The sequence below is a fragment of the Thermobia domestica genome, chromosome 11, assembly GCF_964235325.1.
Source record: "Thermobia domestica chromosome 11, izTheDome1.hap1.1, whole genome shotgun sequence".
Lineage (NCBI taxonomy): Eukaryota > Metazoa > Arthropoda > Insecta > Zygentoma > Lepismatidae > Thermobia > Thermobia domestica.
Window position 1 is genome coordinate 180,333,299 of NC_137464.1, and position 17,134 is coordinate 180,350,432.

Below are 17,134 nucleotides of genomic sequence, written 5' to 3' on the forward strand. Positions count from 1 at the left end.
CTACTTCTGCTAGGGTTCTTCTCGTCATCTGTGAGCTATAGTTTGCTCTTCGACAGATTGAAATGAAATTCCAGAGTAGTATCCTGAGTGACAAAATATATTTCCCATGGAAAATCTAGTAAACGCTTTTTGAGATAAGATTCGAGAATTGTCTGCGATATCGAATGTAGATACATATGCTGGATGCGAACAGTGTAAGACTTCGGCTTCGTAGGGCGACTGGTAGGTTGTCTCAGTAGTATGTTACGGTGAGTTATGGTTTGGGAGATCATTTGGAAGAGATGATACTGGATAATAACTCCTGCAGTAGTGAAAGTTTCATCTTTCTTCAGGAATTTACCCTTTCGCTGGGCACTTTTCTTAATTGCTGTACTGAGTGAAAGTTTAGCATCCGTTTACTCAAACGTCCCAATAATAAATGTGATCGTAATTTTTTCTTTTCTAATATAGATGAAGATAAATATAACATTACAATTGAGAACTGGTTGCCAAAATGTGAGCTGTATCTCAAAACTATTGGTCAGTGAAAATGAACCTAGTTTAAAAAAAGTTGTGCATTAAGAATAATACTTAATTACCATTAAATGCTAAAGTTGAGACACTGCATCGATAATACTTGGACACTTCGAAGACAAAATGATGAAAATTAGAGGTGTTTGCGTATCACGATCAACAAGTAACTATGAAAGTATATTAAAAGACGTAAACATAACATCGTATGTCTATTTACTCTCAAAGACGGAAAAGATGTTTCACCATACTAGGCTAATTTGTCCAGAGTGTAAAATTTAATGTGTTATATGTATGGTTGATAATAATAGAAAGGGGGCTTACCCATTAGTTTTAATTTTTTGTGGTTGAGTAAGGTTAGTTTGTTATTCATACTGCTCTTTATTCCGTCTATCGTCAGCATCCGCAAAGACGGGCCCAGCCGCAAATCTGTCCCTACTTTCAAAAATCTCACGAATCTTTTTTTTTTTTCTTTCTTTCTTTATGGGATGATTAGTGTTTGAATGTTTATGGGTATATGTTGGTACTTATGAACAATCCTGCTATTTTAAGAGGGTAGCGACTGCAATTCCATTTCGCATTTCCTAACTCCAAATTTGTGTTCTCCTCTGCATTTTTTATTTCCTTACCTTGTTTATCTGGAAAATTAAAGTATTTCATTAATCTGTTTGCAAATATGATGATAAATGGTTGTAATGGCTCGGTGATAGGACGCTCACCTGGTGGATGTGTTCACTCGATAGTCACACACGAAACATTTCGTCTTCCTCCACTTCAATGACATAAAAATCCTTCAGAAAAAAAAAAAACTCGAAGCGAAATTATCTTACTTATCACCAACGAACAATTCGTTCCTAAGTATTTATTTATTTATCTATTAAAGCGTATAACCCGCATCTTTAATATCCAGAGGAAATGAGCATGCTTAAGCCGGAACTCGCCTGAAAAGGTTTTTAAGTCTTAGCTGAATGAAAACAACCGAAATTGAAAGAACTACTTCTACACTTGGCCAGAACTTTATTTTAGCCTTAAAAAGACCAACAAAAGTGCTAGGCCCTAACTACTTCCTCTTAATTGAATAGAGGGTAACTTTAACCCAACAACAATCATGACTTACGGTATGTTCCAGATACACACATATCAAATAACTAGCTATGCTGCCACATACAAGTATGTTATGCCGTCATTTTTTAAATAAAGCCCCTTATACACGCAATAATACGATAATATATTCACGAATATATTTTTAAAATAATAACGCTTTACTAACCTCACACTATTAAAATATGGTATTAATATTGATGAATTGTAGTAAATCGTTGCTGAAAATTAAACTACCTTAGGCTGAAGAGCATGCAGAGGTATTGCATACAAATATTTTCAACCTTTATGGTTACTTAATACACTCAAATAAAAATGGAGAAAAAAATTTATTACATTCACTTGTTTTACTGTTACTATACACACACAAGTACAATATCTGAGCCAAGTTACGTTTGTGCTACAGAACATTATCACGGAAGTTTTTGAAGACATTTATTTTTACAAAAAAAAAAAAAAAAAAAAAAAAAAAAAAAAGTTAAAAAAGGTTTAGTCTCCACAACCTGTGTAGGATAAACTTCTTTGATCCTTGTTTATCAATTTCTGCGAATGGTCCCAATGACAAAGCTTTGGACCATGAGTACAGATGATCCGAATATCAAGGATAACCATCGTAACGAACATGAATCATTTACTAAATACTGCTTTTCAGTTAACACAAGTAACTGAAGGCTAGTTTTGATCAAATTTGTCTTGTGGACATACAAAGATAAAAGCGATAACGTACTACAAGGGGCCGTCCGGGTCACCGTAACGCTATTTTTGGCCAATTTTTACCCCCTCCCTCCCCCTTGTCACACTTTGTAATGCAAGACCGAACCCCTCCTCCCTTCGTTACGTAACACTTTTTGATTTGTTTTTCGCCGATTTTGCAGATTTTGGCGGTTATTACGCTAAATAAAAATATCTTTAAGGGTAGAACTTTTTTATTACAAATGCTTGTATTCTGAATATATTTGTAGTGTTTTTTTTTCGTCAACAAATCAAAGTATTAGAAAATGGTTTGGTAGTACCGTAATAATATTTTAACTCCATGAGATAGTTTCATTAACCAGTCTTAATTCTTGCAAATTGCATACTATCGTTTTCCCAAGGGGATCCCATCCATTTAAGTCACGGTAAATGGCAAAGAGGAAATACTGCCGAAAATGCAAGTGAAAGGATCTGAAGAACCGACAACGACTTTTATTTTATTTTATTTTTTATTTTTATTTTTATTTTTTTTAATCCAGGATGCCTCCTGTATTTGAAGTTCGCCAGTGTCGACGATGCAAAGGAGTTCTCCTCCTCATCAACCACAGATTCGAAGTGGCTGCAAACGAGAAGAAGCAGGGACATCTCGTTTGCGAGCATCTTTTTTAGATTTAGGATTTCAGTTTACCTCTTTTCAAATTATGTTTGTCCTGAATCAGTGCCAGAATGCTAATAAACACAATTTCTCCAGAAATTAAAAGATGCAGTACAAGATGAATATCTGAGAATTAGTTTTTTATATCTTACTTTGCTCTTCAAATCGTGGATCGTTCCATCGCGGAAAATATTATTTCACGAAAAAGTGTTTATTAGGAAAACAGAGCCTATGTTTAACATGCGAAACCACTTAGGAAAACAGAGTGGGCAATGATTCAAATCAAAAAGGTTTAAATAATATTCTCAGAAATAGCTAAAGTGAGAACGCGAGGACAGTTTTAAGTGGTGATTACGATTACTAACAACTAATTCCAGAAAAGTGTGTGTCATAAATGCAATGCTGCGGTAGCACAAAACGCGAGTTTTTTTTTTTTTTTTTTTTTGTACTGCAATACTTGCAGGGTTCATCAACAGTCACGCTGGTGTCTAGTAGCGTCTTTGAATCCCTTCTGCATAATTCAATTTATATAGGCAATTTCCCAAAATCAATATTTATTTATAAAAACGAAAAGAACTAGATACAATTATTTGTTTAGATGATTGTATATAAAACTGTGAATAAAAATAAAAACTACAGCAAAAAAAAAAAAAAAAAAAAAATGCGTTATGTAATGAGGACGTAAACTCCCTCCTCTCCCTTGTCATACATCGCAACGCAAGGCCGCGTTACTCCCTCCCCTTTTTGCCGCGTTACGTAATATGTGGACGACCCCAAGTAACTGAACTAATGGAATGAAGAAATTGTACTTACCAATGGTTGCAAGGCATGCATTCAAATCAGGAGGATTGCACACAGAATTATCGGATGCAGACTTTTGCCTTCCAATGATAGTCTTTTGATCACGAAAAAAATCGTCCCTCTTATCTGGCTGATTTCCCGATTGCGTGCTTTGATTGTCGTAGCCTTTAGTATTGTGGTCTTGCCGCTGCCTTGCCACAGCAATACCAACTGGGATTGAACTCACTGTGAAAGAGAAATAAGATTATTTTATATCATCTATTCTTATGAGATAGCATATATGGAAGTATTACTCATGCTCTACATCCAATATAACAAACACAGGGACGTACGGAAGGGGGGGGACACGGGGGTCCGGACCCCCCCCCGAAATTTCGACTTTTTAAAAAATTTGCCTAATTTTAGGGGCAATTTTAGCAATTTTAATATAAAATAGCTTCATATTTAGTTTGAACCCCCCCCGAAATAAATTCCTGGGTACGCTACTGATACAAACATACGCTAAATTCAAAGAGACACAATGGGCAGCTTCAGTGCGCAAACTGTCTCCAAATGAAAGCCAGTGCCCGATAGTGTTAAAAAAACAAATCACGAAGAGGTCCTATTTACTGTTTCAGAAAAATCTATCCAAGATGGATTACATGACTGATGGACTTAGTGAAAAATAAATATATATGCATAACGATCAATGAACCAGCAAAAAGGTATTTTGTGACTGAACTCATCCCGAAAATTACACCAAAATGCTTTACTTCTTGTCAGTAATATCGTATTATCTGCAGAGAGAAACGCACCATTTTCTTACTTTCTATTTATTTATTTATTTATTTATTCCTTTTAATTTTTAAGGCTTCATCGAAATATATATTTCATTCTAGAAAACAAGTGATGAAGTATAGTGAATTTTATTGGATAAAATTGGGTTTTATTAAATTTGATAACATTTATAATTACCATAAGTGAAGATTTCGTTTCCTTCTAGTATTCTATGTACTTTTCCATTAGCATCCTAAGTGCAAATATTACATCCGTTGTCGACTGTCCTGGAGATAAAAGACACTCCAGAAGAAGAATGAGGCATCTAATCATGGGCGTCTCTGGCGGGGGGACGGGGGAACGCGTCCCCCCAATATTTTGAAATACGAAATATTCAATATTTTTATTTTATTTTAATTTATTTAGATACTCACTAGCAGTTAGATCATTTTCTTTGATGCCCCTCCTCCAAATTTTACATGCCAGAGACGCCAATGCATCTAATCATACAAACTATCATAAAATCAGGTTAATACTTTACATTTATTATAGGGTGAGAGACAGAATTTTTCTAGCTGTTAGTTGTTCCGAAAGAGTAATCATACTATATTGCAAGATGTAGTTGTAAATAATTATTTACATTAATTATTTATAATTAACGATATTTAGAAGATCAATCACTTAAAATTCTTATCTTTTCACAAATACCTACATCTGTATTCGCCATCCACACAGGAAATAAGTAAAAAGCTATAGGGTCTAATGATGAGGATACTCGCGGACCTCTATTCGTCGGAAACTACTGAAGAGAACTATCCATTATGCTGAAATTCTGCATGTAGCCCAGTCAATGAAGACTCCAAAATATCAAACCTCGGAAATAATTAGGGTAAAGCTGAATTTTACCCCATTGATAGACCTCTACCAGAGGATCATTTTTACAAAAGTCCCCAAAAGTCCCCCTGGAGCTTTCCTTCACCCCCCTTCAAAAGGCTGAAATGCCAATATTTACGAAACAGTCATTATCTCTGTTACTAATAATCGGATCAACTCGGACTTTTTTGTTTTGTTTGGTATTAAATGGACAACTTTGGTCCTCTTCATATTTACATTAAACGTAGTAGTTTTTTATATATGTAAATTTAAGAAAATATACAGAAAAAGTAGATTTTGGACTTTGAAGCTTTCGATATTGGGGCTATATTATTTTTATATGTCATATTACGTAAAAACACTTCCTATAAAAGTTATAGCCAATACTTTTCTGAATCTACTGATATATAGTTTTATTTATTTATGTGCGACGCCAACGATGGGAAAGGGGAAGAAAGAAAGAAGGTTTGGCGAGTCGCGGCTAAGTTGTCAACATTGATTTTATTACCCCAAAATATATCACGCTGATTCCACCTTCCCACACCCTACATTGACCTTTCAGTCAGAATAAAACTTATTCTTAAACAGTACTCTAATCCTTTTCTCTGTCTGATTTTAAGTAACTCTTAAAAAAAAAAAAAAACTGTCAAATTTAATCGCTTCTGCATCATGTCCGAGTTTCTGCCCGTAGAGTTTGTATCAGAATACCAGATTAATATTTGACGTTTCTTCTCTCTCTCTCTTTGTTTTAACTCTTTGTTCAACAACTCAGAATATATGGTACTTTTCTTCTTTTTACATGCTTTCGCCATTCCCATTCTTGCTCTGCTCTTGTTTCACGCTTACACTTGTCCTCACTATATCATATTGCCTAGTATCGAAAGTTTGCCTTGTTCTGTTTTGTTCCTTACATATTACTTTTATATACTCCTTAAGCTGTCTAACTTCTGTTAATTTTCGGTTAAGCTTCCGCAAGAAGAATACTGCAATACAATTAGCTGCAATACACAACTAATCTTTCTACTTCATATCAAAATTCTGTCTGATATTTCTTCACTATTTCTTCTATCAGAAATAAATAAATGAAAAATAAAGAGACTCGTAAACTCCTGTCTTTGGCCAAAATACTAGGAAAGTTTTTTAATCAGGGTCAACAATGTTTCATATAAGCGAGCTGGAACCGAAGCCGAAACAGAACAGATCCGAGATTTGTCATCAATTCTAAGTACTGCTAGCTCATTAAGGAGGTTTAATTTGGCAAACGAATACAACTGAGGAAACATAAGTCCCACATTTTAACCCAGAAACTAAAAATCACTTTAAAGAACAGTGTAGACACGAAGAACCCCCATTTATACAATGTTCAGTTCTTTTTGTTCAGAAGGTAGTGATTACCGCATTCTGGAATTGTAATGGGACAATCTAGATGGAATACTTACTAAACGGAACAGGAATTAACGCAGAACATTATTTGAATACTTCATTTGGTCATTGTGTAAAAAGGAGAAGCACCGCAACCAATCATTACTACAACATGATAATTCAAGACCACGTACTGCACTCCGAACGAAGAAGATAAGCAAAAGATGATTCGTATCCACCTAATTCGCCTGATCTAGTTCCCAGCAACTATTATCTCTGGCAGAACTTCATCGTGTGTGATTTCAGAACTTAAACGAAGTAAAGTCTAGAAAGGCAACAATAATTAGATGCGCTCATTACACATCATCCAACTGAGTCATCTGGGCAACCACTACTCTTCGTGAGCTGCAGCTCCAGGAAGTTTAGTGTAACATCAGATTTAAAACCATACACAGAAATACAACTCTTGCACTATAATCATTTGTTTGTACGAAAAGAACTAGTTTTTATATTACCTGCGTAAAATGTAGGAAAAAAAACAAGAAAATGTAAAATAGCGAAGGACAAATAACTAACAATATGGAAACAGTATTAGATTGGAAGTTATAAAGCGAACCGAACAGGTTTAGTTGAAACATTTCCCCTCTTCGAATGGTAAACGTAATTGTTTTTCGATATCCAGCCATGAAGGCAACCCAAAGACATGAACTACGAACTTTAACTATCGCTGGATAATAAACTAAAACAGTACAGCGGAACGCTGATACGATTTATGATACTTTTCGTGAATTCGTAGCAGAAAATAAAGACAATATGTGAGACCTCATATCCTCTACAAACACTTGAAAGACTTCCAGCCCAGTTTTAATGCTACAATGACGACGCCTGATGGCTCCACATATTGGAAAAAGAAGCCTTAACGATAGGTTCAGACATCACAACAAGTGACAGGCTTCATTTCACTTCGCTTGTGTGAGCACTAAGATTCGTTTTCAGCATCATCTTATAGAATGCTTTTATCTATTATTATTAATTATTATTATTATTATTATTATTATTATTATTATTATTATTATTATTATTATTATTATTATTATTATTATTATTATTATTATTATTATTAAGTGTTAGTGATTTGAAGTGTATGATATTGAAATTAATGTCTTTTTCTTTCACCATGGGAGCACTCAAATATTTTTCGACTTTTTGATGATTAACTCTTTTTAGTAAAGAGATTTTTAAGACATGGGGCCTCATGTTACAGTGGAATCCGTGCAATTACTCAGGATTTTATCCTGTTTTATACTCCCACAGGGATCGGACACAGGATCATGTGGACCGACAGCATCCCCACAATCTTCCAACTCAATGATGGCCAAATGGCGGCACGCGAATATTTTCCATCCGACCAACAAATAAACACATTTTTTTAAAAAATGTACGATTTATTCCTTTTTTATCTCTATGCGTAATAAGAAGTGTGGCTGGCAATTATAATAACTATACCTGAATCGAGACTTAACTTACACCTGTAAAATAGTTTTCTTCTTTAACTTTTGGTTACCAAGCCTATTCAGTAAGGTAACGCCGTTCGTAACGGGCCGTTCAGATTTCATAGAGTTACATTAAAATATTAGTAGCTCAGAACCAACTTTGCCTAGACACACGAAACAAGAAACCGTATTCGCGGAAGAGAACAAAGATTCATAAAAATATATGGTTTACTAACATTCAGAAAACCGTCGTTTTAGGAGTGGGACAAGAAAAATGGAAAATGATAATCAAAATACTATGGTCTTTACTTTGTTCTGGGTCGCAGTGGTTGTAAATTGATCGTCACTGCTCTAACTAGGGTCACCAAATAACCATAATGACTAAATAGTGATACAAGGAGCTTGATTATTCTTAATGTTAAATTTATAAGTGATGAAAAAGGTTCCTTGCCACAGCTGATTTACGACTCAGAGCTATTAGTGCTAATAAGGACACCAAAATACGAAATACATTCAGGACACGTTAAAGTGTCTGCGTGAGACTCGTAGAGTAATTTTAAACCTGAATGAACGATAATGGAATGTAATAACTTTTGAAAACCAAGTGCGCTATAACCTACGAAAAATGCTTCAAATTTTTTACATTCAAATTAAAATAATGTCTATCAGATCCTGCGTGGACATAATTTGAAGCACTGATTCGCAGTAATAACCAATTATACAAAATCAGATGTAACTCCTACCCGTAGTTTTGGTAGGTTTATCGATAAAATTATAATTTTGTATTATGAAATACGCAGTCAGACCGCTCTTCCTGCTAGTGGATACCGCGCGCATTTGGTGCACAGGTTTCAGGGTTCTATTTTTGGTGGGGAAAACCTTCAATTTTGAACGCACTGCAATGTTTCGGATTCGACCTTAAATTATAGGTCTACGTCTCGTATAAACTCGATGCTGAAAAAAGGGCGCTAAACTCCAACCAACCAATCTGCCCGATTCAAAAATAAGTGAAGCTGCTTATGACAGCTGCATGATTGTAGGTCATTAATTACAATTCAATCCGACTCCTGGATGCAGTGCTGCAATCCTAAAATTTTCCCAGGATATAGTGTTTTGTAAACATCTATGATGAGCATATAAGACATATATGACAATAGTCAACTTTTAAAAAAGTGAACAATGTAAAAATATATAAATAATTCATACCATTAAAATCATAAAGGCTACGACCGTGCCTTATAGTCAAAAAACATTTTATGCAATTTTCTTGATGATACTCCTTAGATAAATCACTCCAGCTATACTTCTATATAGAACAATGTATCTGCCTGTCCTCAGATTTTCGCGTAGAAATCTTTCAGTTTAGATCAGATTCAGTTTCAAAACGTTCTTTAGGCTAAAGGAGACGATGATTAAGGCAAGTGAAAGATGATGGAAAAATTGCTGGAATGAGAAAGTGTGAGGAAACGGGAGTATCCCGAGAAAATCTACGGATATGGCGTTGCCCACATAAATTTACTTGACCGGTATCGAACTAGGGACCCCACGCACCAGAGATAAGTGTTCTACCACTACCACAGGCCACAGTGCCCCCAAATGTATGCGCGTTTCTCGTGGTTTCTGATAACGCCTTCTGTACATGCAACCTCCATTATGTTGTAGCTTGCGGGCTTAATAACAGCAAAGGACAAATATTGGGGAGTAAAAGCATTTTTCCCTCTTGTTTTTTAAACAGTTCTGAATTAAGAGTCAACAACTATGGGTGCTTACTCTTTTTATTCAGGTTCTGAATTAAGATCTGATAACGACAGGTGCTTACAGCTAGTTAGTAATATTTTTTCGTTCTCTCCCTCTTATAATCGCAGGATAGCCAGAAAAACCGGATTTTTGTTTTCGCATGATCGATATACTTGAACACAGGCTAAGAATGAGATATAAAAGAAATTGGCGTTGTCACTTTACCACTGAAGTCATGACCCGATTAAATAAATAAACAAATATAAACGAAAGGAAAGCACTATTCATCTTGAAACAAAAAGTATACTCTAATGCAGCGTTTCCCAACCCTTTTCAACTTGCGGCACACTACAGGTGTTACTTGGATTCTCGCTGTACACTTATAGATATTATTATTTGTAAATATGACACACAGTGGTATTGTTTCTGTGATTATTGATCTCCTTCTCACAGAAAAGAAAGCTCTTATCACGGTTTTTTCCCCCGTGGTAAACCGTTATGCTTATTTTTCATTCTAATTTAAAAATAGAAAATAGCAATGAAATATTGGACTCAGGTTTTTAAAAATACGCTTTCTTTTTAAAAACTGGATCCAACCTACTACTAAGAAGGAAGATCACTAAATAACGAACGAACAAACAAATCTCTTTTACTTTTAAAACACAAATGTAGGTAATTTGTCGAAAGAATTGAATGATATTTTAAATTTTCAAGTTACGAAATAGTCTGCAACAATAAAGAAGCAATAATGGTCAGAACAGTGATAAATACTTTTTTCAACATTAGAAATGTGGAGAATAGTAACCCGGTATGAAACTTAAAATTGTAGATTCATAGTAGAGTTTCATAGTAATGTGAAACAAATATACATGTTTCCCTACGTTTTGCAATTTCATTGCTATAAAATTAATAATTTTGTTTCGATTCCTTGCGGCACACCAGCGGCCCATTCACGGCACACCGGTTGGGAAACGCTGCTCTAATGACTAAGATTAAGCACATTACGTATACCCTCGAGCACCAGCCGTGCCTGGAGGCCCCTGGAAGAAGCACACTTGCAATACCACTCACCAGTAAGTGTTTCGTCCGTGTGCACTTTTGTTTTCATATTTGCTACTCTGCTTATTAGACAATTAATTCAGACCAACTAATATTAGATATACCGGTAAATTGTGGCATCTTAACTTCCCACGATGGAAAGTTGTTGCCACGACACGACTCCTTTCCAATCTGATCGAACTTCTTTCATTTGATGGAAAAGTGAGACAAAAATCTAACAGGTGGCCGATACCGCTGTTAAAATCCGTAATCTCTCAATGCGTAATCTCTCAACTTACCACTTCACTATCCTGTTCCCTTTCATTCTTTTATAAGTGTTTTAAGATTTATATTTTGCGAGATCATGCGTGGTGCCTGTTTCAAAGAAGTTTCATTTGCCGAGGGGATGGGGTGAATATCTGATATGGACCCATCATCGTAATCAATTGGGGAGCTACTTGAACTAAGAGCAGTGGTCTAGGATAACAGAAACACTGCTGATGTATAACAAGCAGTGAAGCCGACCATGTATCATACTGTGCCCTGATGTGCCTTCAGCTAGTAGCTCAGAACAATCTCCATCTCTGGGGTTCTGCATGAGAGGAGACGACACATAATTTTAAAGAAATTTAATAACAAGTTGGATTTTATTCGCACATTTGCTTGTCACCCTTCATATCTACGAAACTTTCTGCCTACCTCCATTACTTCTGTATAACAATGGTAAAGATTCCATATTCTTCGATATTTGCACGATTTAAAATCTTTTTGTTCCTTATTCGGTAATAATTTTGTTATCATCACTTGAAAGGCGACCTGTAATAGGCCTATCACACACATGAAATCTTCCATTTGAGAACTAAGAACAGTTGAAATCGAAGGCCAGACACTAATATAATACAATGATAGCTGCACACTGAAAATTTTCATTGGCCCTTAAACAAAGAATTAATATAATATTGTACTACTGTATTCACTGTTGTTTGAAGAAACAAACAAACAAAAAAAAGTTATACAGTACCGCAGTGTGTTTTTCCTCAAAGAAAGAACTTTCTGACAGTGAGTATAATGCATATATGCACGAAATGAAAGCATACAAAGGAAGTTATGACTTAGTCATTCTAACATACAAGTTGAACTGTGTAACTTGGGCGTAGTCTGATATTATTCACAATACACTGCTACGGCGATACAACGGAATTTTCAACACTAAATATTATTCCACACTCTGGAGGTAACTATTTAAGTATTGATACTTTTCTTCAAATATTTTTTATTTTGTTTACTGTTTTTTTTTCTTCTTCCATAATACTGCCCTCATGATTGTCTAAAGTGTCAAAAGTACAAGTGAATGGAAAGATTAGACAGTAAGAAATCAACTTAATTTTGGATGATTCATTAAGAACCATGAGCGTTGCCTTCATCATTTTATGAAAAAAAAAAAAAAAATCTCCTTTCACGGCAGTGTACTGTAATATCACATCCGCAAACTTACATCATTTAGCTGTTCAGTTAATCAACGGGTAGACCTCTGTGACTCAATCATGACTTGCTTTCTTTCTACTCGCCCCCTCAATTCACGAACAAGTTTTGGTACGAAAAGAAAATGCACTGAAGTAAATTGTGTTTGAAGTTAAAAAAAAGCATCAGAAATATACACCTACTTACATACGTAAAAGCGCATCTGGTCATTGAGAACTATGTTCTATGTAACAGGGGAACAGAAAACATCGAATATTTGAATGTACTCAGAATAGTTTATATACAAGAAGTACATATAAGAATACACTCTTTTCACCATAAAGTCACAATCAGCCTATACCGGCGATAAAGACTTCACAGCACTGCTAATGAAAGGGAATATTGTATTCTTCTACCTAATCTCTCATTTATGTCGTAGGCCATTTTTTGAACGACTCACTTTTACTATTTCCAACAACTGATAACATTTCGTAAGATACGGTACATGACAATGCATCAAAGTGTCTGTCGACAAATAAAAATAGAACACTTTTTGCTTATTCCTTTTTCATTACGGCATAATTTTCTGCAGTGTACACGCATGCTTTATGTAACTGAGCAATAGAGAGGCATTACAGTATATTACTCCCTGGGTTTATCCGGATCAACCGTTTCACATTGCTTTCAAAAATAGGTAGACGTAAAATGAAATGAAATCTTTAAGTTTTACGTCCCACGATTATGCCAGTTAGGCTAAAGGAGACGATGATGATGAGAAATGAATGAAATGGTGGAATGAAGAAAGTGGGAGGAAACGGGAGAACCCCGAGAAAACCCACGAGCACGATGTTTGTCCACCACAAAGTCCACACGGCGCGAGCTGGGATCGAACCAGGGACCCCAAGCACTGGAAGTGAACGCCCCACCACAGCCACCGCGCCCCGTATTCTGTCTTTTAAACACCAAAGAATAGTAATAGAAACGTGCACAGTTTCATTAGGTCCATACCTAAAATTAAAAGCAAAATGAAGCATGTTTGCTTGCATTTTTTTCCTGCTTCTAACGGGCGGAAGAAGAATTGTGAATCTCTGAACTACAAAGGTTTACGGTCGAAGTCGAAGGACACGAGATATCACAGTATGTGACGTCAGCTGCAACATACCGGATGCGGCTGAAATTACACAGACTGCGGCACTTCACGTCTTCCTCAATTTCAGCGATGCACTCAATTGCAAGAGAACAAAATTGCAGTGTAAGAAATGCACTTAATGCAATGATATTCAACAATGACACTATTCTCTTTCTACTGCATCTGTTATACAAACAGCAATACGAGTTTCACCCTCTTTCTTATAATAATAATAATAATAATAATAATAATAATAATAATAATAATAATAATAATAATAATAATAATAATAATAATAATAGGAAAGATCAAACCTCAAGCTTTACAGCATGCTGACTGTCCTGTATATAAAAGTAAAGCAAATGCATTGTTTTAAAACTGTATGCCTAGGGCTCCCAGCATTTTTCATAACGGATCACACTCAAAAAATTTCAAAAACAACAGTAACATATGGTAGAGGTCAATAGGATAGTGAGGAAAGCGTAACACCGCAAGTCAAGTTTGGTTGAGAGATGAGAGGAAGACAATCATTTATCCACATTGATACTATTATATACGTAAAATAAAATAAAAAAGTGACTAACATATTAACACCCAAGCCATATTACTATGGTAGAAACGTGAAATTGGGACATAGTATTCCTCTTGTCACGAAAACATGGTATAAGGAAGATTTAAAAATAATACGTATGCTAAGGGTGCATCAAGCAAAGCTCAAACAATTTTGTCACGGAATAGATTATCTCACAAATCCCAGAAGTTAAGGACATGAAACTTAGCATATACACTTCTCGCTAATGATAACTGAACATGTTGGAACGTATTTGAAAATTATGCTCCTAAGCGGAGAGTATATATTCGAATATTCGAATTTCTAATTTTCTAAAGTCACAATATGTTCAATGTGAAAATTCACTTAAGTTGGAGGTGTAAAATTCAATACAGTGAAACCTCTACTAACGGACACCTCTGTAATGCGGACACCTCTCATAACGGACATATTTTGTAATCCCCAAACACTGTAATAGGAAAAGCCATGTTGACAAACCTCTCTAAAGCGGATACTCTCTAGTACGGACACGGACAGTCCTTTCTGTCTCTTATAGGTATTATTTACCTCCATATTACGGACACCTTTTCTAGAAACAAGTTGAAAAGTACAGAAAAGTACATTTTCAGTAATGCATACATGTATCACCAAGGAAGCATTGTAATAACATTTTTCCTCGTCAATTGGCTGTTCAGAAACTCAGATGAAGCGTCTTTGTCCCTCATATCCTTTGCTTGCATTCCACTCCCACCCAACCTGTTTTAGAATCAAAAGTGATTGACAGTTGCCTGCCATTTGGGATGACATGTCATTCTACTGTTCCGCTGGAATCAAGCAGAAGACATGTTTGGTATTTTTTGTCCGCGTATTCGCATGTTGTCTTAGTGCCTCTATTTGTAGAAGTAAATCTTTTTAAGTCATTCTGCATCGAATAAGCAATAAGGTGTAAGTTGTTGTGAGCTTTCGAAATGCCACGAGAAGCGCTAATATTAAAATCGAATTGATTGAATTTTCGAAGAATACTGAGGTGTGCGAAGAATAGCTGAAAATTTTTGTATCGGTAAAACACAAGCACCTGAGATAATATAAAACCAAGACAAGATAATAAAGTAAAGTGTGAAAATAACAATGAAAATAGTGTCTCATTGCTTTGAGCAAAGTTGGTATGCAAGTGAATGGTTTTGCAGAGTGCGGAATGAAAAAAAATCCTGTGTTAGGGTCGATGCTAAAAGCTAAGAATTTGGAGGTAACAACAGAAATGGATGTTTCAGATTTCAAGGTCTCGAACGAGTGGTTAGAGAAGTTTCGGATTAGACACAAAATTTCTTTCAAAGCGATTTGTAGAGAATCCGCAGATGTCGACATGCCCACAGTAATAGGACGGTTTGGTAAATCACCTTCAATAGTTTGTAATTACATATCACCTTGTTTACTAATTTACGTAAGAAAATATCGAAACCTCTCTAAGACGGACACCTCTCTATAGCGGACAATTTTTGATTCCCCACGGCTGTCCGCTTTAGAGAGGTTTCACTGTACATAGATTTTATTTTAAAAATAAGGAAAAACGTATTTCAGCTTTCGTAAATACAATAATCCATGCGACTATTTGGAGAAGTAGAGGAAACGCAGAAATACGCATTCCCGTTCTTACTGAACTTATATGATCTAATGATCAGCATGTAATGATCACCTACTTTTAATGTCTTACCTAACTCATACTGTTGCCAACGAAACGAGACGAGAAATAAGATTCTTTCGTCTCGTCTCGTGAATTTCGTATCTTTAAAAGTTTATATATGTTCATTGGTTCGTACAATTATTTTATCAATTTGTAGTTCAATTATAAGCATTGTGTAACACTAAAACAGTTTTTGAGAACTAAGACTTGAGTGAATTAGTGTTGACCACAAGACTTGAAATTTCCCGTCTCGTCTCGAAAACGACAAGAGAATTGTCACTTTTCTTATCTCGTCTCGTATTTAAAAATGTACTTCACGTCTCGACACTCGTTTTCGGGACGAAACGAGAAATTAATCGCCTCGTGGACAAAGGATAACACTATTAATTCACCGCATTTCCGGCTACTATGTAACAATTTTGTTGCGATACTAATACTCAGTCACACGCTGCTATTCGCTTTTATATTATTGGGAATACGCAAGAAAAAAGAAGAAAAGCTGAAAATTTCGGACGACAAATTCCATTTTCTCCCGAACTATAGGGATAGATATGTCTTAATGAAAGATGACGTTTTGTCTTACGCGAGTTCAAAGCATTTGTCTTCTTTTCTCGATAAGGAAACTGTGATGACAATAAATTTTTTTACTGATTTCTTCTTCAAATTTAGTGAAAAGTCCCTTGCTTTGTAAAAATAAATTTTAATTATATAAAATTTCTATTTCGTAACAACTTTCGTCTTTGTAACGTGTACAGTTGAAATAAAAGATTTATGACAAAGTTTGAAAATTTCAAATGCCTCTATCACTGAATCGATCATTGTTAAAAGAGGATATGTTGAAATAGCTCACACCTCCTTTTAACCATGAACAATTCAATTCAATTGTTAAACTACATTGTTTCAGTGTACTAGCCTGTTTCTTAGCAAAACTTCCTATTTTCAGTAGTAGACTGCCTCCAGAAGATGAATATTCATGTTCGTGAAACGCCAATTATATTAGTTTCCACGAGATTGGATTTTGTCTTTATATTTTTGTGTGGCATCGAGGTTATGAAGGACGGAAACTGTTATTCACGTGCGATCCGAAACATCTCTCGAGTTTGGAACCGAATATAATATTCTCAGTAGACTACAGCTTCAACCTTCCTCAAAGCCGGCATCTCACTGTGGGCCCCTGTGATGAACTGCTGGATTTATTCCAGAATTAAACAATAGGTCATGAGAAAATCTGAATCACGAGTGTTTAAACAGAACAGACTCGAATTAACATAATCTCTCCGCCCAAAAATTGTTC

The 17,134-nt window shown here is 35.4% G+C and overlaps 1 protein-coding gene across 5 annotated transcripts in view; it reads right to left on the reverse strand.

Annotated features, from left to right (window-relative positions):
- wge (BAH domain and coiled-coil containing protein winged eye) overlaps positions 1–17,134 on the reverse strand; it is a 253,125-nt gene that overhangs the window by 65,889 nt on the left and 170,102 nt on the right. For all 5 annotated transcript variants that reach the window (XM_081731404.1, XM_081731406.1, XM_081731407.1 and 2 more), the window contains one exon: positions 3,773–3,985. In XM_081731404.1, the coding sequence (XP_081587530.1) occupies positions 3,773–3,985 (213 nt within the window). The remainder of the gene's footprint in view (positions 1–3,772; positions 3,986–17,134) is intronic.